The 25,845-nt window shown below is 38.1% G+C and overlaps 1 protein-coding gene across 2 annotated transcripts; it reads right to left on the bottom strand.

The window, feature by feature from the left end:
• Positions 1-4,825: 4,825 nt before the first annotated feature.
• CUNH12orf4 (chromosome unknown C12orf4 homolog) lies at positions 4,826-25,818 on the bottom strand. Of its 2 annotated transcripts, none has more exons than XM_061357800.1 (14): positions 25,420-25,818; positions 24,017-24,211; positions 23,604-23,749; positions 22,003-22,184; positions 19,686-19,785; positions 19,467-19,588; positions 18,620-18,726; positions 17,724-17,921; positions 15,621-15,728; positions 14,427-14,495; positions 12,268-12,470; positions 7,335-7,392; positions 6,042-6,109; positions 4,826-5,076 (listed from the first exon to the last, which is right to left on the bottom strand). In XM_061357800.1, exons 2-14 carry the CDS (start codon positions 24,192-24,194, stop codon positions 4,984-4,986), a joined length of 1,632 nt encoding a protein of 543 aa, XP_061213784.1. In that variant the 5' UTR covers positions 24,195-24,211; positions 25,420-25,818; the 3' UTR covers positions 4,826-4,983. The 2 variants fall into 2 exon arrangements, with proteins under 2 accessions (XP_061213784.1, XP_061213775.1); XM_061357791.1 differs by having other exon boundaries at positions 15,600-15,728; positions 25,420-25,817.
• Between the last annotated feature and the right edge of the window lie 27 nt (positions 25,819-25,845).

Raw genomic sequence — 25,845 nt, 5'->3', positions numbered from 1 at the left:
TAGCAAAAGAAGAGCTGGCTGTTCACTGACAAGTTTTTCTGGGATGTTTTACACTGCATTCTTCCGTTTCCTCATACCAGTAATAGATAGGATTTGTGGCTGCTCTCCATTCCTTGTCCACTCAGCCCAGCTATTTCAGGTATGATGCCTGTCACTGTACAAATTGCCATTACCTCTGCAGGTTATCCACTTCCCCAGCCTTAATATGGGCCTAGTGACAGGGACTGCCTCCAAGGAGGCTGGTAGAGGTTCTCTCCTCCTCCACAGAGAGCAGCCCTTCCTCATACTTATTCAGTGGGACACAGGCAACGCACTCGGTATCTTTTTCCTTGCCAGGGTACACCAATATATCTGTCTGAGCTGATGGGTGGGTCACTTCTGCTTCTTCTGTTCCTCTGTAACAACACTCTTGGTAGGTCCTCCTAAGCAATGCACTTTGGACATGACACTTTGCATGGGACAGCTTACATAGCAAGGCAGAGCTTTCAAGACTTACTTCACATCTTACATTGCCCATTTTCAAGTACTTTTTTCTTTTGGACCCCTTATTAAAAAGGGCGAACACTGTTTTTCTCCCTTTACAGGTTATTCTGACAGATGTGGGAATGGTAATGAATTATGAACCACCTTTCTTTAACCAGAATCTGGCCTGATCTAAAAAAAAAAATCCTAAGAGGTTTAAAGGTTTCTTATGAGTTCCTTTATAGCATAAAATCACCACAACAGCCTGTATCATGTACAGAATACCACCCTGTTGCTGGAGGCAGTCCCTTCTTTCTCTCGAGCATAATGAGTTTTACCCCAGTTCACTGCCATCTTGCTTCTGACGACTCCTTTGGCTGCTCTTCGAGAGCTGCTCCCTGTGATGAGCTCTTTGAGAGCTGCTCCCTTGCTTTGTTCCACTTGCTTCTAAATGTTGGGGTAAAATTACAACTTAGTGTTTAAATGTGATTACAGCATAAAGTCAAGCCCTTCAACTTACACAACCAGAAATAAGGTTGTTTATACTTGTGCATAATAATACATTATTCTAATTCTGTGGTCCCATAATTCCGTGGTTACCACTGGCTTCTACCACATTCAGTGTACAAGTATGAAGTAATAAATTTATTTTTATGCAGCACTGATGGTCTGACCTGATACCTCAACAAGGCAAAGATACAAATAGAGCATAAGCATCTCTCTATCCCTCTGACCTGGTGTGAATACCAGGGAATGGTATTGTACTTTTGGATATAGTACAGACAAGAAAGAAGAGTAAATGTGGCATGTAAGATTAATGCTCAAAATATTGCACAAGCATAAACAAAACTCTGCTCTAATGAGGGGAAAATGAAGTACAGATGAAAAAAAAGATCAACTTTTAAGCTCACAGAAGCTTAAAAGAACTGGGTTGGAACACAATCTTATTCATGATTTCCTCCTTTAAATTATATCCCCTCTTCATAATCACCTTCTGTAGCTTCACTTATCTCTACAATGGGAAATTATAAAATAACATCTTTCAGCTGTGCTTCATTAACTTAGAATCCAGACTGAGCTACTGTAAAGGAAAGAGCTCAGATGCAATTCTTTCTTCTCCAGGCAGTGACATCTACTAAAAGTGAAATTTCTGGAATTGCAACAGGGTAAAAGCAGTCTGGTCAGGACAAGGTCTGTAAATCTAGTTTTCAGCTGTTTGCATTCTTCTCCTCCTGTTTGTCATCAGTCACCATGTAAGCAAATGGACACAGATCCTATAGCTGAGGATTGAAGGTCACTTACTGATGGCCTTGACAAATTCAGACTCTCTAAAATGACTTTTTTTTCTTGTAATAACCTCAGTTTGGATTCTGTAAAGGGCAACTGCAGTTTATACTGGTCACCATGAGAAGGTTAAAGAAGATAAACAATGTTATTTGCTCCTCATCTCTCTTGGGGGCAAGAGCCATTTATACAATTTTATGCAACATTTTCAAGGCATTAAATATTGTCATCCTTCCAAGGAATGCTACACTGCGTATACAAATAGAAAACCTCATGCCTCTTGAGTCATTTTCCTCTTAATCTCAAATAGCTTCTCATGACCCAAACAGGATTTCTCACATGGCTTTACCCCATAAATTGCAGTCTGCATGCTACTGTTCTGTATGGTTGCCAGGTAGAGATCAAACAGAAAGTACACTTTAGGTCATCCCATCTCTATAGTCTGTTTTTAGACAAAGACAGCTAAAAATCTGCTGTTAGCACTACTTCCTTCAGAATAGATAAAAAAAAATGGAAATAAAAGATGTTGTATCAAGAACCCTTTACGCAAAGATTCATTTTGGCTATCCAATTCAGCATTTACAAGGGTCAGGCTTCGGTACAATTTTAAGTAGAACTAACAGTTTTCCAGTACCATTCCTACCACTGATTTCTCAAAACATCACCACTAGAGCTTGCTTGTTCTTTTTAGAATCAAAGACCAGTCAGTTAGTACGCTGAAAAGTTTATATGTAATCCACTGAAGACATACGGATTCAAAAACCGAAAGGTAAAAAGCTCAGTTATTTTCTTAGAACTCAGTGTCCGTTTTACAGAAGTGGTACTAAATGACATGGAGTCTTTGTTTTGGCAAAGTAAGGGAATTTGGTCATAATGTTTATCAACAAAGAGCCTGTATAAGCAAGATGACCTGTTCAAGAACTTTTGGTGTTCCACAGGCTACTTGTTGGTAGATGGGCTGACTGAAGGACTGAAAGTATCAAATATGTAACACAGACCTTTTCCCCAGCACAGATAAGTCTTACAACTTATAAAAAGGAACAGTTCTGTTACCACACCTTTCCCAAACAGAATAGTGGTTAGAGAACGTGCTTTTCTCATACCAGAGTTCAATTTTAGCTTAAGGCAACTAATGTAAAATGAGCTCTAGCAGAATTAATCAAGCTCCTTCTAGATGAATTTACACCCTTCTTTTCTAGAACACCAAATTAGACCACATTACTTGCATGATTCTTCTTTAGAAGTTGCTGGCAGAAATAAAAAAAAGCATGTGACAGTCCAGCAATGGATGTTTGCTAGGTTACTTCTGTACAGCACGCAGGACTCGATAAAAATACTAAGAGTTTGCTCATTACACAGTGACTTCATAAACACCATAAACTGATTTATATTCGATTATCTGTGAAAATTTTAAGTCATGCAGCTTCACCAGAATAGACCTTTGTCATTTTCACATTTATCAAACTAAATTATAATGAGAATTGGGGGGGGGGGGGTGTCACAATGAAGATATAATAGAATCATAGAACCATAGAATCAGCTAGGTTGGAAAAGAACTTTAAGATCACCAAGTCCAACCATCACCCCAGGACTGCCAAGTCCACCATTAAATCATATCACTGAGGACCTCATTACACGGTTTTTAAACATTTCCAGGGATTGTGATTCCACCACTCCCCTGGGCAACCTGTTCCGATGCCTGACGACCCTTTTGGTGAAGAAATTGTTCCTAATATCCAACCTAACCTCCCTGACACAGCTTGAGGCCATTACCTCTTGTCCTATCACTTGCAACCTGGTAGAACAGACTGCCCCCACCTCTCTCCATCCTCCTTTCAGGCAGTTGCAGAGAGTGGTAAGGTCCCCCCTGAGCCTTCTTTTCTCCAGACAAAACAACCCCAGTTCCCTCAGCTGTTCCTCATCAGACTTGTGCTCCAGGCCCTTCACCAGATTCATCGCCCTTCTCTGGACCCACTCCAGCACCTCAATGTCTCTCTTGCAGTGAGGGGCTCAGAACTGAACACAGGATTCAAAGTGTGGTCTCACCCGTGATGAGTACTGGGGCATGCACTGCACTGGCCCTGCTGCCACAGTAGCGCTGATACAGGCCAGAATGCCATTGGCCTTCTTGGCTGCCTGGACACAAGCTGGCTCTGCCCATCAGCACCCCAGCTCCTTTATCCACCGTGCAACGTTCTAGCCACTCTTCCCAAAGCCTGGAGCGTTGCATGTGAGCGTTTTGGCCCAAGAAAATAATTAGCTTTTTAGCTGGCTTCCCGGATCTCCAGTTTTCAAGGGAATTTCAGCAATACATGGAAAGAGATTTCAGATTCAAAGCCAGCTCTGAGAGGATCCCTGTGCTTCCTGTCTAACAGAACTATGGACTTCAGAAAGCTACCTGGGACCTTCACACCCCAGGTGCTTAACTGTGAGCCCGACTCAGTTTCACACAGGGCTTTCTGGGTGCCCAGCCTCTGCACTGCAGGATTGCTTTCAGCCTCCCAGCACAAGAGTCTAGAACACAGTAGTGTTCCTATTAAGTTGTTGATGAAACAGGCTCGTCGATGTGAAGCAAAATGGTAACATACTAAAAAAGGGAAGAAATAATTTAAAAATCCAATTACTGTCACAGGTGTATTATTTTGAATTACTTTTTTCAAAAGAACACTTCTGTGATTTACAAAACACAGGTTAAATATTTGTTTCATGTCTTTCATTTTGTAACAGTGAAATGAGGCTGTAACAGATTTTATTTTGTGGTCACTGATGCTGGAAAGACAATGGTGACAAATTATGTCAGTTATTCTAAGGAGACACCTGACATCATTCATATTTTCTTAAATGTCACTGAGCAAATTCAGAAAATGTTCTCAAAACCCAGCCGCCTGAAGCCCATCCAAAAGATCCTGTTCCTACCATAAGCTCTCCATTCCTACTACTTCAGTATGAGCACCACCTATGTATTTCTGTTGTTTACATACAAGGTTACATTGAATTCTCTCAGATAAAGCTGAGGAATTCAGCATTAACACTGTGATGCAACAAAGCAAGAGGCAAAAAGCAACTGCTACTACCCAAGTACAGACAGCATTTATCTTTTATTATGATGTCATGATTTTTGAAGTTGCAACAAATACCACTTCAGGGTCATCATCCCTCAAAAGACAGACATTCCAGTCCATAATCTCTGCAATCTCACCCTGTGGCAACACGATACGTCTTACTGCCACACAACATTCAGTGCTTAGAGGTCAGAGTCAACGTAGAGGATACTCTGAAGATTTGTGGAAGCATATTACTCAGTTGGTAAAACATTTCCTCAGAAATTGTCTGGAAAACAATATTAAAAAAACACACCAGTAAGCTTTGGCATTTTTGCTGTAGCTTGGAAGAATTAAGTCTCTTTGGTTTTTGATACTTAAGAGATTTGCTGTTTTTCAGAAGACTATAAAGACTGTTTTGAAGCTATGTGTTATAATTCTATTTAACTCAATCAAAAGGAAAACACCCACCTACAAATACTGTTTATGTATTTCTGGGATATACCTGTTTCCAGTAGATTTCTTGTTCCAGTAATTGATTATTTCTGCCCAGCATGACAATGCTGTTTATTATCTACAGGACTCCTGCTCTCTGAATTCCAGGATTAGATTCAACTTCAGTACTCAAGTTTATTCTTGGCTTCCTCCCTGCTCAACAGTTTACTACTTCATCAAGAAATACATGCTCTTTCTTTCCTAATATAACTGATTTTTATATTGCAGTACTACTTTCTAGAACAAATACAAGTTGGTGCTGGCCACCTCTGGAAAACTTCCAGTTTCTGAAGATCAGCCAGAACATCAAATTAAATCAATTCAGAATCTTAATTTCAACTGCCTTCAAAAACCTGGAGTTAATAATGACTTCGGGGAAGCCTGACTGAACACAGCGCATTGCAGTTTTCCAAGTTGTTAGGCAGTAAGACTGACAAACACCTAAACTTCCTTAACGCAAGTTAGTTTAGCCATCTCTAGTAAGTAACAGCAAAAAGATTATATTTTTCAAAGGTGATATACTCCTGATTTGTAAAGGTGAACTTCCCAGTTTGAAAATCTAACATCCTTAGAAGATACCAAAAAAATAGAAATCCCTCTTATTCTTGTTTTACTGGCAAGGAATCAAACCCATAGTGGTTAATATAAGCTCACACAAAAAGAGCAGGGGATAGCAAAGAAATAAAAACTAGATCTGCTGAAATTTAACAACTTCTCCCAACAATCTCCTAGGTTGGTTATGAACTTGATTTAACCTACCTGTGGTACCAAGAACTGTACAGTCCGAGAAATTCCTCCATCCCATGAGGCCATTTCCATCATGAAACCTATAAAACAATATTCATACTATGTGCAGTCTTCCCCATCAATTAGATCATTACCAAGCCATAAGGGATTTTTCACATACAATTAGGATTTTTACTGCCTTAACTGGGAATGTCATTAATTGCACTTAAATGAGACTTAGCCAACCTCCTGACTGAAATCTGCTTTAACTGGAAAATCTAATGAGGAATTAGGGAGAAAAATCAATATACCCTTGAAGACCAGAATAACCAGTCCTATGTATAGCACAGTACTAGCCAGAAGAAGTGTGAGGTTTCTCCAAATACGTGTGTTATGAGTTCTTTCGATGACTTGCTTTCACTGAGAAATAGAACTTTAGCTCTGATGTGACCATATCCACATTAATAAATACAAGCCTGTTGCCAAAAGTACACTGGCAATCTGGCAGCAACAGAGACTATCTGGACCTACTTATACGGAAAAAGCTCAGCACTCATTTACTGATCAAATTATAACATGGCATTTTGTGCTAGTATGTCCTTACAAATGAATTACAAAGTCCAAAGGAACAAACTCATGGCAAATAGGTATACTTAGAAAAATACCTGATTAATGAAAATAGTTATGTGGATGATACTCCATTGTGAATTACTAAAGGTCACAATAGCAAGAGGTTCCTCAAGTAGGTGTAGAAAGAACATTAACAGTATTAGCATTTTAAATACTCTAAATGACTCAAGTATTTAAGTGCAGCACACAGAATGCAGCAAGTAGTAAGACCACTTGGAAAGGCAGAAAACCAAGTTGAGTCACAAGGACTTCTCAGCACTGAGATGAACTAGCCTATAGACTAGCCTTGGAAAAATGCAGGGAGTCTTCATTGATAGAGGCAAACAAAATACAAAAGCCACTGGAAATTATACTGCAGAGAATCAGCAGCTTTTGCCCTCCTTTAGAGACAGGTCAAAGCAGCAGTAAAGGATTTTTCTTCTACTGTCTATGTTTAAGTTGCAGATATTTTCACATTTTTAGTCTCTATTCTAAGTGTCTGAGACTGCTTCCTCTGAGACTGAGACTTCTATGATTCTATGATTCTACGACAGTTAATAATTTTAAGAGAAAATTATTTATTAACCATCAGTAATTATTGAAAAATCACTTTTTTCTGAAAATACTCAGCCTCAGCTAAGGCTGGATGTGACCAAATGAAGCATAGACAAAAAAAAGAAACAAACCCAAAACAGTGTGAAGCATTCACTGACATACCTTTTACGCACTTGAACACAAGTTCTGCCCTCTTCAAGCACCATGGAATAGTCATTTCCTAAAAATTAATAAATGAAAAGCCTCAATGCTCAATGGATCTAACCAACATGAGTAGCAGTGAAGACAATAAAATAACACATTTTTGCCATAGAACCCCATTTTCCCAGCAGGTATTCAAGCACCATTACAAGCCATGAAGAGGCCTATATATCTTATAGGTGACCATAAAAGCCTGCCCCTGCCTACTGGTAGAGGAGAGCCCAGTGTTTTTTAAGCCGAGATGTTGAAGAAAAATACTGTTCATAATACTATTAATATGATTGGAAATATGGTTATTTAATTCCCCTATGGAGCTTCAGAAAACTGTGTAACATCCAATGGATAACTGTCAGATTTATGCCTCAGCCAGCCAAAGATAGATTCCTGACCACACCTTAGCAGAAGTAACTGGTAATTCCTAGCTCTTCTTGATGACTGTTTTAAGGTTTACTGGCATACCTGTCAACTTCAGCAAAAAAATCTTCTCTAATATCAGAACTGGAAGAAGCCCTTCACCATTAAAGATACATTTATGGGAAGTGTTAAACCAAACAGAATTCATCTTCATCTCATGGTGGAGTTTCAGATATAAACATACAGCAAATACTTACCTAACTTAAATACCAAGATGGGATATGAAAACCACAGTGGTTTAAGTTACCTTAAGATATGGGTACAAGCACTGGTCTAAATAATTTAAGCAATAATTTAAATGCTTTAGTTTATTAAAACATTCTTTGTCTGAATGTTACAAAGGCAATTATATTAAGATGAATATTGCTAACCAGAGAAAGTCAGTGTAAATGCTTCACAATGAAAGAATGCTTATGTTTGTTCTGATGTACTCTTCAACATGAAAAGGAGCACTTGCTAGTCTGAATACAGGAATACAGACGTGGAAACAAAAGTAACATTCTATGCACCTTTTCAAACGTAAGCCTTACATAATTTTCCATTCAGTACAGCCAGCCTTTATTTTGCGATCTGTCATTATCAAAGAGGTTAATTTCAGGATTAAAGTTATTTGAGAAGCAAGATTATCCAAGAATGCCAACCAATGACCCCCAAACAGTACACTGAATATGGCTGTACTAAACTCTGAAAGACAAAGTTCCTACTTAAATGAGAGAGCCTCTTGCGCTATGTTAAAACCAGCATAAACTAAAAATATCTTTCCAGAAGTCTTGCTTTTATTATGTAAATCAATGCATCAGTAGATGATGTTTTTAGGGTATACAACAGAGTAATCACACAAATGTTGTTGGACATTTTTTTTTTCCTTCATTTCTAAGCTTTCTGAAAAAATACTTGATTCTTGGTCTTTGCTATAACTTATGTGCCTATGTGTCACAAGTAATGTAGGCATTCATTGTTAGTTCTGATCACTGTTTTGGCTTAGATAAAAAAAAAAAAACAGCGTCTAAAAAGAAAGGTCCTGTTGCTCTGAAGGCAACTCAGAAGTTCCTTGCGTAATCAGTAAAGGGAACTAAGCCTTTAAAGGACTGATTGAAACAGCAGGATGTGACATTATCCCTTGGACTATTTCAGAGGAACATAAGTTTTGTGGGCACTTATGGAAATAACAGGTTGAATACAGAATGCTACTCCATGCAAGCCACAAGAACTGAAAATGACACAGTAGTGATTCAATTCTAATCCATCTTTAAAAACCTAAGTTCTCAGGGTTTTGCCACACTGTCAGGATTCTTCCCTAGACGCAAACTAAGTAAGGGTTGTGGAAATGGTAAAGGGTCAGTTACGTACCAATTCAACATACAGTGCAGGAGATGGGGGGGAAGGGGTGGGGAACAAACACCCCATCTCCTAAAGTGACTTTTGGTTAATAACATTCAAGAGAGTAAAAAAAAAACAAGAACACCTGGGACTCCTGGGTTTGTTCACTAGCAGAAACCACATCACTCCTTAGCATGCAATTATTTTCTATCAGATTTCTTCCACTTATTAAAAAACAAACAAAAAAAAGGGGGCAGGAAGACCAAGAGAGAAATCTCCACCAACTTGGAAAATGTGCTGCAAACCTTCTGATGCAAACAAATTTATGACAGACTTTCTATATGGGGTTGCCACTTTTACTAAGCTAAGGGTTTCATGCCTTTGCAGATGACATCATAACCAGGTAATGAAAATGCTGAAGTCTGTAAGTGCCATGTGGGATGAAGATTTCAAAACAAATTTCAATGTTTAATTTAGTAAGTTAAGAATTAGTAAGACGTTTATTCAAAGTACATCCATGTAAATCCTATATAAGCAGCTATACAATTAAAGGCAGGAAACTCAGACAAGTATTTGAGGTTAATACACCCATCAATAATTTCTTTGTATACATAAATCATGTTCATAAATATTTAACAGTTATACCTCTTTAATTTGTACTTTCACCCCCCCAAACATTTTTGTTATGGTAGTAGAGACATGTTTCTCCCAGTGCTGCTGTGAGGACAGCAGCAACAGCTCCTATGTTGAAACTACCAAAGAAGTGTGCCAGCTCTAGCAGCATGGCATTGCTAAAAATGCTATGAGAGCCATTTTATTCTCAGTTTATGTATTAGTTTATATCAGGTTCAGAACAGTGAGCAAACAGTAACATCTAATTTGCCTGAATTTGAACTTGTCTGCTTTTGCCTTTGCCAAGTATCAAACCCAGTTTCTTCCCTTCATTTAACTTAATGATCAGAACAGATGAATTTGATTTTGTTGTTCTCATCATAAGAAAAACTAAGGAAAACAGAATTCCTTTTTTTTTCTTCATAGAAATAACAAAATCTAATGACTTCATTACTTCTGTGAGGATATAAACACTATGGTTCCATCCATAAAAGACGAAAATCTCTGGGAAAAGCATAAAGAAAAGTCATGATGAATGCCTGTCACAGTGAAGCATGCAAACATCTCTGCAGCTGTGCTCCTGGTAAACCACTTTACAAAAATGTTCTCATGTAGGTGGTAAACACAGATTCAAAACCGGGGCTGCTGAAGGCATCAAGTTCAGGTTAACTTTCAGAAATCTGCTATTATTCACTTTTCCCTCAACAACATGTTACATATGTGTGTGTTTCAAATTAGGTCAGCCAGCTGCAAAGCACTGTAATAAGCAATACTGCTAATACATTTCACACAGTACAGTTTTGGCTAAGCATACACTTACAATACAGATCACTTTCTGCTTACTCTGTAAAGACTTAAAACTTAATATAAAATATAAAACTCTTTTGCCAGGACCCTGCAAGAATCCAGCACTAGGCATGAAGCTAATTCCTCAGTTTCAGACATCCCAGCAACAAAACACTGCCAAAGTACACTGAACAGGTGGTGGTGTGTTTTATTTGCACGTTAAAATACAGCTATGCAAATGAAAAGCTAAAACTAACCAGATTTAAAGAAAAAAGAAAAGAATATAGTCAGATGGCAACACAATTAAGAAAAAAGGAATAAATTTATGAAACACAGTAACTGGGTCCCACGAGTAACCCAGGCTGCTGTCCTGCAAGTTGATTATTTGTATTCGTGCCCCCTCAAAAAGTCTTGATATGACTTCAGAGATAAAAATTTCAGAAACAGTATCATCAGTTCCTAAAAGTCTACTTTTATGTATGGAAGTATATCCTTCAGAAGTTTCAGATTAGACATTTTTAACTTCTGCACTGCTTGTACTGTCACATTAACAGATCCTGCAAAGATCTTGAAAGGGGGCCACTTTTACACTGCGTTCGAATCAAGTTTCCCCTATAAAAAAAGTCACTGTTAAAGGTAATCCTTTATCACGATCCTTTACTTTGCTGTGAGCCAGGCACTTTCAAAGAAGAAAAGGCAGTATTGAAATTTATAACTGAAAAAAATCAAAGGGTTACTTAAGAAAAACCCACAACAGACTATAATTACACATACAAGGTTACAGTAATGGCAGTATTATCTTGTTTTTCTCATTTTTTGAAGTTTATAGTCTTTCCACCTCCTGAGGTGAGGCATATGGCTGCAGTGTTTGTCTACTGCTTCTCACCCTGCCTCTCCATCCCCTTTTCATCTCCGCTAGTATCTTGTCAGCCACATGTGACAGTGCAGAGAGTGTCAATGGTATTAATGTAATATGCACTGTTCAAAGTTACAAAGTACAAAGTACAAAGTTAAATAAGAGACGCTTACGTTGTACTTTAGTGTCCGCTGAAGAAGTAAATACGAAAAGTCAGCACAAGGAAGCACACTCGTATCCACAAAGAGCATTAGCAATACGCTGCTTCTAGCCCAGCTGATGTTTGGGGGACTTAAAAGAGAAAGTAGGGCCAGAAATTAAGGATGCAAGTGATTAGGCAGTGAAGACCACAGTTCAGAGCATAGGTGAAATTCAATTGCTGCTGCATAAGGTTGAGATGGTAAAGAGTGCTATTTAGGGATACAGAACTCTAAGGTCAGCTTTGCTAGTTCTCCTTCTCATAAAGCTTAGTTTAAGGGATTCTAGCTAGCAACAATTAAAACTGGGGAGCTGGTATCACTACTGCATCAGTGACTCTGGAGGTACACTTTCTAAGCAAGAGATGTTGCCAGAAGACTTCTAGTAGTTCCATCCTTCAATAGTACAAGTTTGCAATGAGCTGGATCAAGGAAGCAAAGTGTCCAAAATGAGGGGTGGGAATAAAAAGCCAAAGTCATTCAGCTGGCTGAAGTGCTTGTAACCGGTTCAGTTCTTAATTTGGGTCACCATATAAATGAGTGTCAACATAATGATGTGACAGGAGCCAGTGCAATGATGTGGCAGGAGCATGTGACTGACATAAACTGTCCCATGTGGCTTAAACTGGCATGAAACATACCCTTTTCGAAAATCACTTTTGTTGCATCCTACAAGATAAAGCCAAGTTAAATCCTTATATTTACTTACTTCTGACATATCATGCACCAATAGGAGAGGAATACTAATGGTAGTAATGTCGTGTGTGCAGCAGACTTTGAGAATGTTTCTGAGTCCCATGATTGCAGGATCCCGAGCAGTTACGTTACTGGATCTTACATTATCATCCACACAGAGATGAAAAGCAACATGAATTTCAGAAAGGTTTGAATGGCGTGTGATGTAGAATTCTCCTGCAGAATAATATAAACCAGGAAAGCAAGATGATATGGTAGTGATCTATACTGAAAAACAATTGTGAGACAATGTAAGGATAGGGTCAATTAAGACAAAAGGGAAATACAAATACACAACAGAGATCGTAACACATAAATAAGAAGATTAAAAAAGTTAGAAACCAACTAGCCCTTTCACAATTTATGTCATCTCTTAGAACTGCATCTGTTCCTACTGCATGGCATGAAGGGTGATTTCTTTGGATATTTCAGCCAGTACACAGTATTAAATAGGGTATGTGCATTAGCCAGTACACAGTATTAAATAGGGTATGTGCATAGACCTCATAGCAGCCTTCCAGTATCTGAAGGGGGCATACAGGGATGCTGGGGATGGACTCTTCATTAGGGACTGTAGTGATAGGACAAGGGGTAATGGGTTAAAACAGGGGAAGTTTAGATTGGGTATAAGGAGGAAATTCTTTCCTGTTAGGGTGGTGAGGCACTGGAATAGGTTGCCCAAGGAGGTTGTGAATGCTCCATCCCTGGCAGTGCTCAAGTCCTGGACGAGGCCTTGGGTGATATGGTTTAGAGCAAGGTGTCCCTGCCCATGGCAGAGGGGTTGGAACTTGATGATCTTAAGGTCCTTTCCAACCCTAACCATTCTATGATTCTATGATCTAAGAATCCCCTGGAATATCATTGTTCTATAACATACCCTACACTCACTTTCCTGCTTTGATGGATTTCACTGGCATCATGGACACCTGGTGTAGTGAGACGTAACAGTGCCAGTACAGGCGGATATGATCTATATATAGTATGAAACAGAAAAACAAACACAGAGGAGGTGTAATACTCAAAATATATAATGTAAGTACTGAATTGCAGACAGATGTGGGAGGCGGAAACACCAAAAAAGGATGGGTTAAAATAAAGGATGCAAAAACTCTGCAGAAAAAGATAGCATGTTATATAACATATGAGATATGTCCTAGAAGACAAAGGTATCACTGATCATTAGAATTCAAAATAATTCATAGGAATGGGAAGATTAGTTAGACTTTCAAAAGAGTTACCAAGATACCTCACTGGGGTATTTTTACACTTGGTATTCATTTACTACAGGTAGAGGAAGAGTAAGGGGCAGTGAAATGCAGATCTCCATCTTACCCTTCTGCTAGAGATCGAAAAAGTAGTTACACAATATCCCTACACAGATAAACATCTTTCTTCAAACCCCTTCTCACTGGTCATTTAAGATACTGCCTTTGTATTGGGACTGCTGAAGAATAGCTATGTACTCCTTTCTGACCACAGCTAAGGACATAGTAATCCAAAGCAATGACCCAACTAAAAGTAGAAATACACAAGCCACTACAGCAGTATTCACCCTAGTTTATCTGTTAAGGACCCAAGTTGATTTATAATCCCCTTATACCAAGAAGATCCAAAACAATCATGAAAGCAATTTTAAGCCCTCTTACTCAACCTTGAGTCGTATGGATTTAACTCCTTCCCCCCTCCCAACTGTGTTTTCATCTTCAAATGCCACAGAAACTTTCCTTAATAAAAATTACAGTATATACAGAAGACACTTTGTCTGATAGGAACGGATTCATACTTCTCAAGGTTCAAAAAATACATTCTAAAATGTTTTGCTCTATCACAACAGTGACATGTATATAATTATTAAAAAAAATAAAATTAGTTGCTAGTATTTAAGTTTTACCTTTTCCCATACAGAAGTTAAATGATTTGCCCCAAGTCACATGATGCAGTGGCAAAGCTGGGAATAGAAACCAGATGTCCTGACACCCAGTTCTCTGCCTTAGCCACAAGAACATCCTTCTCCTCTAATTGAGGTCAACTTGGGTTTAGTTTATAATTTATGTTCTGACTTTAGAGCTAAAAATGTGCATCTATAAAACATGATTTGCTTTAAGAAGAGGGGGGAAATGCAACAGAACTCACCCGGCAAAATGTTTGACTGGTTTCGTTCTATATTCTTTAATTTATCTTCGCTTCCACTACTTTTGTTTTCTGTATATAAATATATATCACAAATATTAAACATAGCTATTAGTTATGCTTTGCCATGAAAGTTTGACGTATTAAGATGATACCTGGCTTGAATTTTTACTATAAAGTTACCATAAAGTCCTCCAAAAGCAAGGAGAAGGACAGGAAGTGGTTTTTCTGTCTTCAGTAGGCACTGAATTGTATCTTATCTCAAACCATAAGCTTTCTTACTTAATCATCTTACAGTAACACTTCATCTGGACAGAGGAAAACATAGTATTCTCAGACATAAAATGAACCTTTCCAAATTGTCCCACAACTGCATAGTACCTTGCTATTGCTTTTGAAATAACGTAACTATTTAAAGCAAATTTGTTCCTAGTATTACAAGACATAAATTTAGAGATATTTACATAAATTAGCAATATAAAACCAGCTCTCAGGATTTTGCTCAAGACTACACCAATATGCAGGATCCAAAGAAAACTTGTTTTTCTCTATGTACTCTTACATATCTATTCATGTTACTGATGTATTTAAATCAAATAAGTAGTTCTCTGCAAGAAAAAACAAAGTTTCATGATGTACAAGTACTAATCATGGTCAGAAAATTTCACAACCATTTGTAAATGCAACTGCAAAGTAAACCGTTCACAAGGATTTAGTCAGCACTAAAAAAACATGCACATTTAGTCAAATTATTATTCAGTTTTTAGCGCTCACTTTTAAGGAAAGGAAGAAGTCATAAATCTCTTCTGCAATTTTATCTCTATTAAATGTAAAGTCAGATAAAGTCTTACTGCTGCAGGCAGTTTAAACCGCAGATGACAGCACAATGTCCTGTGCCTATCACTTCCCATGCTGTTAGAGCATGATCAGAACCTAAGGATTTACACTTGGTTTTTTTGGTAGGGTATTTCTGTTATGGCAGCAAAAGACACCATGTGGACATGGTGTCTGTGAAGACAATCTCATGCAGACTTCTCAGAGTTTATCAATAAACTTGAACATTCCATTTTATAGATAAGGTAACTGAAAAAAAAGGGAAACCAGCTTGCCCAGAACATAAACATTCAGCTGACCGATAATTCTATTTCAAGGAAAGTAATTGCGGTTGTTACTGACCATGATGTCTTTTCGACTTACTGCTACGCTGTGCTCTGGCCTTAAGTACAACCTTCTGAACAATTTCAAGCTGTTCTTGAATTCCAGGAAAATGGAAATCTGTGCATTCTTGGCAAACAGTTGCAAAATCTAGGAAAAAAGTAAGATTAAAATCCACGTCATAAGGCTGTGTTTAGTAACGTTACATAATCCCGCTCTCTTGCTCAAGCAAGCCCAGCTACAAAGACAACCCCCCAAAACCAGAAGCAGCCCTGCTATACTCCTCTTTAAATTCTAAAAAAATGTATGTCAGAGACAAAACATTTTTTGAAAGAAACTAATTGCTTTGGGAAGCAAACAAACAAATCCAATCAAGAAAAACAACTCCGCACCAAACACACACACACCAAAATCCCAAGAACAGTTGGCAGTGTTGTTGCTATTCAAACAAAATCACCCAAAGAAAAACCCAATCCCAAAACATCAGCAATAATATGTACTTATTATGTGCATTAAATGTACATGTGCTCTAAAAATGGTGCCCTATTACTAGGAGTCCTTCAATCTGTGGTAGTTTATTAAAAGATACACAATAGATACTTCCAACAGCAACAACAGCATTCCAAGTGCTTTTTGAAAACTGAGGGCTATTAATGAAGTTCATAAACAGTGTATCTGTAAAGATGAAATTACAGTTCTTTCATTTTAGTTCTCAAAACACTGATCTGAAAGCTGAAGAAAAGTGTCATCAGCCAAAAAGAACTGAAAGTTCATTTTCCTGGTAAGTGAGCATTATGTCAGACTTGGAAATATTTTACTGATAATGAGGATCATAAAATACTGCCCCTGTAACTAGTATTCTAAGCTCCTTACCCTAATGCCCAGCCTTCTCTCCAAGCAAGTCAATGGAGCCAAACTAAGCTATTAGCAAGGAGCTAGACTATACTAAGTGACTTCTACTTCCTGTTTTGAGGTACCTGTTCTAATCCTCCTTAAAGTTCTTAATGTATATTTTTACATTAAATCTCCACCACAAAATCTATTTTCAAAATAGACTTATTAAATTCTGGTGTTCAAAACCAAGGGAGAAAGAGCTCATATTCCAAAAGATTGTGTCTTCTGTGTTTACCCAGATAAAACAAGGTCACAAGACATTTTATTTGAAACAAAGAAATCTCTCTTGTATTTAAATTAACTTTCATTTTAGTTTATTGTTTGTCTGAGTGTGCTACACCTACTCAAAACCCAAGCAACAGTAGCCTTACAAAGACCTAATGTAAGAGACTTGAGTGAGGCAATGCATGAAGTCTGTGAAGAAACTATTCATCTAGCTTAGAAAAAATAGTCTGAACGAAATCAGCATGTTGAAAGTTCACACCTAAGTTCAACTTTCTGTTCAAGGCTATTTTGTAGAGATGTGTACAAATCTGGTTTCAAAGGCATATTTTGTTAGTTGCCATTTACACATTGTAGGACATAACAGAAAATGTTGCAGTCAGAGTTTTCAGTCTTGCCTCACATGGTATACAAATGGAACCATTTTTGGATAACAGATTTACCTAAGATGCAGCATCAAAATGTTTGCCAGACCTTTGAAAATCTCATCAAGATCTGAGGTTGCTTCTAGCCCATCACAAAATAAAGGCTATTAGGTTTGTATTTTTCCCCAGCCTTAAAACAGAAGCAGAAAATTGTTTCTATGCTTTTGCAATCCAGAAATTTAGAGTGCACAAGCCATGGCATCTCTATTTAAACAACAGCATTAATGAATTATTTAAAAGTCATCTATATAGCAATTTTATGAACCTTTGAGACCCCTAATGTATTTATCTCTTAAAGAGCCTTTTAGGAATGGGAACTGTTTCTGGCTAGTGCAAGGAAATCAACCCTGAAGTGTTCATTTCAACATGTTCCTTACTCGAACAAAAACCTTAGGAAAGAGGTGAGAGATTAGCATATCAGAGCACAATTCTGTCCCCCATCCTTACCCGTATCTCTTTTTGCATTTGTCACCCTTTTGCAATACCATGTCCAAAACATTCGGATCTCCATTAAATTTTAATTCTACAGGAAATATTTTTTGTGACAGCAAGTTTGAGTGACATTTGTTTTTACTGACACGATACACCCCATTAGAGGACTCACCTCTTTTGATGCCACTGTATGAACTGATACGGTTATCTACCAACAAAACCAGTCCACAGAGAGAAGCTGAATAGAGAGACATTGCAGTTTGAAGTCTGTGAAGTTTTACTCCACTTCGATGATTGCGCTTATGTTTACAGAAATCTAGCATATCAGCTCTCAGTAATCTCAAGTTATGCATGGTCTTCAACTGAGCTCCTGTAGGGAGTATCAATGATTTGAATACATACAGTGAAAGGCAAATTGGGATTGTTATTGAAATGCAAGGGATTAAAGTGCTTCCTTAAGTTTTCTGATAAAGATCTATAAGGGAAATACAATCAATAATACTCAAATAAAGTTTTCAACCCTATATTCTGTTTTACATACATACCAGCAACTTACAAAGTAAGAGTGAAAATGCAGTATTTTCACATGCTGTCACAAGTAAGGCCTCGTTCGCTATTATAAGGCTATGGATGAAATACTAATGCAGTCAAAACAGACAGCATAAGAAGTCTCTACTGCATAAACAAAAAGCAAAAACTTTAAGTATCTATTTTTCTGTTAATTGATCATGGGAATTGAACCTAATACCAGCATTTGCTTACCAAACATAAGAATACTTAAAATACAATTTTTAACCACTATAAGTTTTGATATTAGTGAACCTTGCAAGGGTGGATAAAAACTTGCTCCTAGAAAGCTCACCATTAAGTATATCTCAGGTAGTTAGATACTATTTGATACAGCTTTCACCATACAGCTTTCACATACAGAACAATTACAGTTTCTTTTGTATATATTATGCACATTCATGGTTAATAATACATGTCATACTGTAAATAATACAAGGTTTAGATACATTATTTATTAGCATTTGTCATGATGTTTCATTTTGGTGTCAGTTTACTTACCCAAGTGAATAGTAAAGCTTTCTTCTAACAGCCTCTGCTCTTCATAAATTCTTCCGTTTCCTTCTACAGATTCTCTCAGTTGGCTGGGCTGAATATTAATTTCATCACTAAAATAATGAAAAATGTACCGAAAAGTTTGCAGTAATTTTTGTTCAACCCAACAATATCTTGTGAAAGCTATACAAAGTTTTCTTGGCTAGTCTGTAGAAGCCAAGGGACCAAACCTATCGGCATGAACTCCACTTATCTGAGCTTTTGCCTTTCTGGCATGTAATATTCTAGGTGCTTACCAGCAGAAAGAGCTAACTCCACCATTAGATTTACCTAAATAATTACAAAGCATTTTGAGATTGAGAAATAAAAACTAATCACTATACCTATTTATAAGATAATAACAAAGAAAGAAAAAGAAACACAACAAAACAAAACATTCTTCTCAGCTTATTTATCATAGCCAAAACCTTATTTATGAAGTTACAACACAAAACATTTCTATTTTGACCCATATACAAAACAGGATGCTAAAAAAAACAGATTAAAAAAAAATAAAAATCAAACCAAGCAAAATCAAACACTCCACTGTATTCAAACTAGCTGGAAATATTTCCGATACCAGGTACAATGATTAAAACACTATCACTTCACACCTATTATGAGCATCCAAGATTATGACACCAAAACATCCTCACATCCTCACTCTCTCTTAGAGGTCCTTGCCTCTGGACCTTTAGCAGTCCTTTTGCTTCAACTGTCCTACTTAAATGGCTAACATGTAATAAAGATTATGTAAAAACAAGTACTTTGAACTATTAGAGATGGAAGTAAGCATCACAGAGGAATTAAATACCTGACTGTGCTGTTGTTGGGATTCTTTAGGTCCTGATGAAGCTTTATCACCCATTCCTGATATTCCTGCTTCTGGATGGCAGTAGACTGTTTTAATTCATTGGTCCACTTGTTCTCCAAATCCTAACAAGATGACAGTGATAATTTGAGTAGTTTGTGTTGTCTTTTTAAACTAGTATTGGCTTGACATTCATATTCTACTTCACTGAAGTCAGTTTACCTGCTGAGATTCAAAATGCTGAGCTGCTAATGAATTTACATCTTGGTCTGTTAGCGATTTCCCTAGCTCCTGCATGACCTTATCCATTTCAGCTCCTTGTCTGAAATCGAAGCAAAAATAGATTTGCAATTAAAACAAACAAACAAAAAAAAAGGCAAAACAACAGTGTCGGGGTTTAAGCTCAGTCGTAAATCAGCCACGCAGTCCTCGCTCACTCCCCCCTATCCTTTCCTCCCCCCTCTCCCGGAGGGATGGGGAGGAGACTGGAAAGAATGTAACTCCCAGGGTTGAGATAAGAGCAGTCCAGTAAGGTATAACACAAACCACTGCTGCTACCACCAATAATAATAATGAGAAGGGAAATAACAAGGGAAGAGAATACAGTACCACCCACTGACTGATACCCAGCCCGACCAAGCAGTGAACTAGCCCTTCCGCATAATTCTCAGTTTACATCCTGGGCATGACGTGCTGTGGTATGGAATACCTCTTTGGCTAGTTTGGGTCAGGTGTCCTGTCTCTGCTTCCTCCCAGCTTCCCCCCCTCCCTGGCAGAGGATGAGACTCAGAAAGTCCTTGGTGAGACTAAACATTTGAGCAGTAACTAAAAACATCGGTGTTATCAGCACTGTTCCCAGGCTGAAAGTAAAAAACACAGCGCTGCACCAGCTACTAAGAAGGAGAAAAAATGACTGCTACTGCTGAACCCAGGACAAACAGCTATCATAAAGTCAGTGATACAATGATCAGTTGTATCAGTGAGCTGGTCAATGCTCATCACAAGCAAAGATACAACTGAATGCACAGCTGAAAGCTATGTCATACACTACTTTGTCCATCTGCTCATTTTGGAATTGGAATTCATATATTTAAAGTCTGCCCTCACAGTTGCTCTAAAGAAGGTACAACAGTATCTCCAGATACTCTAATACAGCATCTAATTCACTATCCTTATTATTAGAAGAGGTTTTGAAATGGACCTGTTCAGTCCCTTGCCTTCCTCCCACCCAACCACACCACAGTTGATCCAGACAGGTAAACACCAGGAAGTAGGTTAAACATAACCATTTTTAACAGTCAGATGAGCTTCCAGCTCAAACTATGGTCAACATGAGGACCTGGAGTTAAATGGCTGTCCTGCTATCATCAATTCATCCAATACCTCATCCCTCCTTAGTCTTCTTAATCCCTGGCTTCACTTAATCTTTCACATTCATCTTTCTTCAGCAAGGAACTGAATTCCCTAGCACTGATTTAGTAATGAATATCCCCAAAATAAATTTGGGTTGAGGGTCAGGGATTCCAAGTCAGCTCCTGTGTAAACAACACACCTACACTTATCTGGGATAGTCTCAGCTGCCACCAACATATGGAGTGCCTTGATTATGACAAATGGATATGACAAATTCCACCAGAATCAATGCACAGCTATACCACACCAGAACTCTGCAACATTAATGCTCTTGGGATTAACTTCTCTTTCTTCTATATACTACTTGAGAAGAGCCAAAATGGATTGCTAACATGTTATCAGCAACATCTATACCCAAATTAGAAATATGTACAGCTCAGTCTATAATAAACTATATAAACAGATATGCATTGTATAATGTGAGCTTAAACACACACAATTCAAGAGTCATGCTGCCACACTGAATGCTAAAACAGACCTACTTCAGAATATCCTGGCACTTCACAAGCATCTACAGTATTTAGTATCTACAGTATTGTACGTGTTCCCTCTTGTGGACAAAGCAGCCACATGCAGTTATGCAAGTTTATTCGGAAACGTTGGATCCCACAGAGGACTTTCCTAAATTACAAATTCAAAATTTTCTGATTTAAAGTTGGTTCAAGTCTATGCTCATCTTTTCATATCCTTTATTTTCATAAATCATAGAGTGATTAGGGTTGGAAAGGACTCTAAGACCATCTAGTATTAACTCCCCTGCCATGGGCCGCCTCACGCTAGACCATGTCACCCAAGGCCCTGTCCAACCTGGCCTTGATTTTCTAGATATCCTAAGCACTTTATGTTGCTATACCAGTTAAAATGTGGATAGAACAATGGACATCAAACTTTCTATTACTTTGATGGCCTTAGCTTTTATTATTTTCAGTGTCTGAGGAGAAAGTAATATAGCGGACCCTAACAGTATAAGGCTAAGTATTATACAACTTTAAAGAGGGAAACCTTAAACTAAATAGGGCCTACGCAGACAAATACAAGTTGACACACATTGTCTACAAGTTGTATACACCCAGTGGCATGCACCACTATTTATTAAGAGAGGAAAAAAAAAATAAAAATGGAATACCTTTCCCGAAGTTTTTTCAGTTCCACATCTCTTTCACTTATTAATTCTGAGATGCTAACAAAATAATTGTGTTCCAGGTTTAACAGCATTTCAGAAGCTGGAGAATGTATCAGATCATGATAAACATCTGCAAAATCTTCATCCCAGCTGGTTTCTTCAGGTTTTGCATATTCTAAGGTTGTCTAAAAATGATAAAAGGCATTTTAAAGCATATGGTACCTTTTAGGACATGTAAGGATCCCTCACAATGTTGGGGCAAAACCAACTGGGCATTCACACTGTTGCTGAACCTTAAACATACGAAAATTATCTTATCAAAAAAAATAATTTTTGCTTTAATATTATATTATTTGAATATTCTGTTTTAGAATATAGATAGCTCAATTTTAAAAAATGTTTTAACTTTTTTTTCCCTTCCCATAGCCTCTTTCAAAGCAACTAACAACAGAAACATTAAGGTTTTGACTACAATGAGGAACTGCCAATTTTCAGCCATCCCCAATTGGAAAGAACAGTATCTATAACAATATTTGCAGTTGATGAATTTCAGATAGGGTCCAAAACACCAGCTGTGCAAACAAAAATGTTTTTCTAGAAAGGCTGACTAACCTCTGACATCACTAGAATTTGATCAGCAACACTGATTTAAGAAAAGCTGGGTTTTATTGCACAAAGAATGGCCCAAGGATTCCAGTTTTTCAAGCTCCTTTTTACTGGAAAACTCCTTACATTCGTAATCATTTCCACCATCATGAATTGAGATTATATCATTGATGTGCAGGTTAGAAATGTCAACAAATGATCTAATCCTAACCCTTGCACTCAGGCCAACCTATTCGTAGAGACCACTAGCAGAGAAGATAGCAAATTCTTTCAAATGTTCTATCACATTCCTATGCTCACCCAATACAGATTTTTGTTAAGCTAACTTAGCTTTGTTGACATTCTTTAAGACAGATGATTTGCTTCCAAATATTTTTATAATAGAAGAATTTTTCAGATTTTTTCACAACATTCTTCTACACTGCATGAAGCAAATTCAATTCCCATAAACTTTTCCTCAAATGCCGCAGTTTGTCATTTTGGGGTTTTTTTTTCCTCTTTGCTAGAACTCCTCCGGTTCTTTTGCATTCTTCTGTTTTGAAGAACACATGCAAAACTGGATGCATTACACCAGCTAAAATGTAAAATAGCTACATGAACACAGAAAATGAGCTAAAGAGTATCCCCCAAGTACATACTATTTCTTTGGAGACTTGATTGTCACTACTAAGATCCAGGACAGGAGTGCTAATTTACTATCTCTTGCTTCGATTCTAATGCATTATAGCCATTACACCTATTTTTGTTTGACTATTACTAGCTATTTACCTGTCAATTTTCTGTCTCTTCTGAATTCAAGAAATACCTGATCACTACTAAATTCTGTCTCTACTAAATTCAAGAAAAACCTGATCACTTTCAGATAAAAAAGAAAATTGCAAGAATTGACCAGTAAATTTCACTGTAATTTTGCATCTTCACAGATGTAATTGTCTGTACATGCATACACACTCTCACAAAGCAAGTCCTGAATATTAACTTTTCAGCCTTAATCTTACCTCTTTATAAGCTTTAGCCCAAGTATCTGCCAGCTGGTTTATATCTACTTTTCCCGATTTCACTGCTTCCAGAGCCATTTCAGCTTCTCTATCATAATCTTTTATAGTTTCCTCTTCTACAAACTTCTGAAGAGATTGCTTCAGGTCTATTACAACAAGAAAAGAATGCCCCATCAAGAAAACATGCCAGTAGAAGTATCAGTAACCATCTGGGAAACAGACAAATAAAGTTTTTCTGAAAACCTTTTACGTGGGTACCTTACTTGCTACTACTGACAGTAATGTTTTATTGTCTTAAAAACAAATTTTTTAAGACTGTTCTAACAAGCACCCTTCTTTGGGTTTCTTAAAGTATGTTGTAAGACACTTGTGGACATGGACATATGACATTAATTTAAGAAATCAATTCTTACCATTTTCTATAAAGCATGGCAAATTGTGCAGCAGCATTAGACGTCCATGCAAATGACTAATATTCTCTTGCACAGGGAATTTGAGAGGCACGGTAAGCACTAAATGTTGATTTCCAGCAGTGAATTTGTACATATAGTCTCTCTCTCTACTGCACATCTTTCCTTTATTAGGCTTCATCTTCTTGAGTTGATTTCCTGCATTAGAAACAAAACATAACACGACCTAAATTCTTGTAAAAATGTAAGTAAAAATGCTAACTAAAACCATGGCTTTGTTAACTATTAACAGCTTCTGGAAAGAAAATATAAACCCCCAAATTTTTCATAGTCATCTCGACTTCCAAATACATGGGTTGGAACTGTAACATAAATAGCAGTTTACAAAATACTGAATGCTTCTAAACTGTACCTGAGTGTATCATTTTATGAATTAGATATCAAGAAGATGCAAGTTAGATAAAAGGAAGAAGTTCTTCCCTGTGAGGATGATCAGGCACTGGAACAGGCTGCCCAAAGAAGTGGTGAACGCTCCATCCCTGGCAGTGTTCAAGGCCATGCTGCAGAGAGCCTTGGTGGACATGGTCCAAGGTGAGTCATCCCTGCCCATGGCAGAGGTACTGGAACTAGGCGATCTTAAGGTCCTTTCCAACCCTGACCATTCTATGGTTCTATGATTCTCTAATTTGGGTACTCACTGTTACAATCACAGTATAAGCATCTTGACTTAAAGGCAGAACCAGGACAAAAGGAACAAACAGCAAACTAAGACACTGTAACTGCTGCCATGAACATCTCAAAATCTAAAATCCCTCATTGTACATTAGGATTTTAGTTCCTCCTTTCTGCAGCTGGTAGGTTTGAATTGGCAGGGGGGAGGCTGTGGAATTTTTGCAATCATTTTTAGAAAAAGCTTATTTTTTGCACCTACTTTAGGATAGATTGTCATTATTTCTAAATAATACCACTGAAAATAAGCCAGGAGAAAAGCAAGATAACTGCTTACAGAATGAAAATGCTGGATGGGGTAACGTAACTGTCAGTAATTCTTCCCTCTACTCATTTACATTCCTCCTTCTAGAACATCACCTGCAAAGCAGGACACATCACTCCAGCTGAAACCTATGCAAAAAACTACGCTCCAAGCATAACTATTTTTCACGGTATTTTCCATGGCAAGATTAATGGGGCCAGTTCACATTTTTCGTTTGTATTGGGGTTTTTTGTTTGTTTGGGGTTTGTATGTGTGTGTGAATAAACCTATGTATTGGAAACGCGATTAAACATTTGAGTTACAAATTGCTTCACTGTAACACTAAAATGTCTGAACCCAAAGCAATCCAAAACGGTCTCCTGGCCCATCAGAGAGGGATTTAAACGGCACCACTTAGGAATGCAAAACTTACGAACTTTTTTCTGCAACTTGTCGACAAAACAAGGCTTAGCGGGGAAGAAAAGTGCAGCTGAGCAGCCGATGTGCCCCAGCAGAGAGGCCCAAACCCGGCGGTTGTGCCCCCAGCCACACCAAGGGCTGTGATGAGCCAGATCTGCTGCTCATGCCAAAGGAGACGACATAAGCATCCACCGCTGAAAACACATAAACAAAGACAGCGGCGGGAAGGAAACACCTGCAGGACCCCATCCACATTTACCCTGCCGGGAAGGCTCCGACACCCCAGGGTAAGTACAGCCCCACAGCTCGGATGGGGCAGCACCCGCGGGGACTGCAGCCGGTTCCCCCGCCGCCGAAGGCAGGACCGATGTCCCCCTCCTTGTGCGCTCACCTGCGTGCCAGGCGGGCAGGAGAGGGAGCGCGGCGGCCAGTGCCCCCC

This window comes from Neopsephotus bourkii, unplaced genomic scaffold (assembly GCF_033783945.1).
Source record: "Neopsephotus bourkii isolate Nb327-2 ecotype Australia unplaced genomic scaffold, CSIRO-AGI_Nbou_v1 NB_107, whole genome shotgun sequence".
NCBI classification, from domain to species: Eukaryota; Metazoa; Chordata; class Aves; order Psittaciformes; family Psittacidae; genus Neopsephotus; species Neopsephotus bourkii.
The sequence above is the reverse complement of the archived record's forward strand: the minus strand, read 5'-3'. Positions and strand labels throughout refer to the sequence as shown.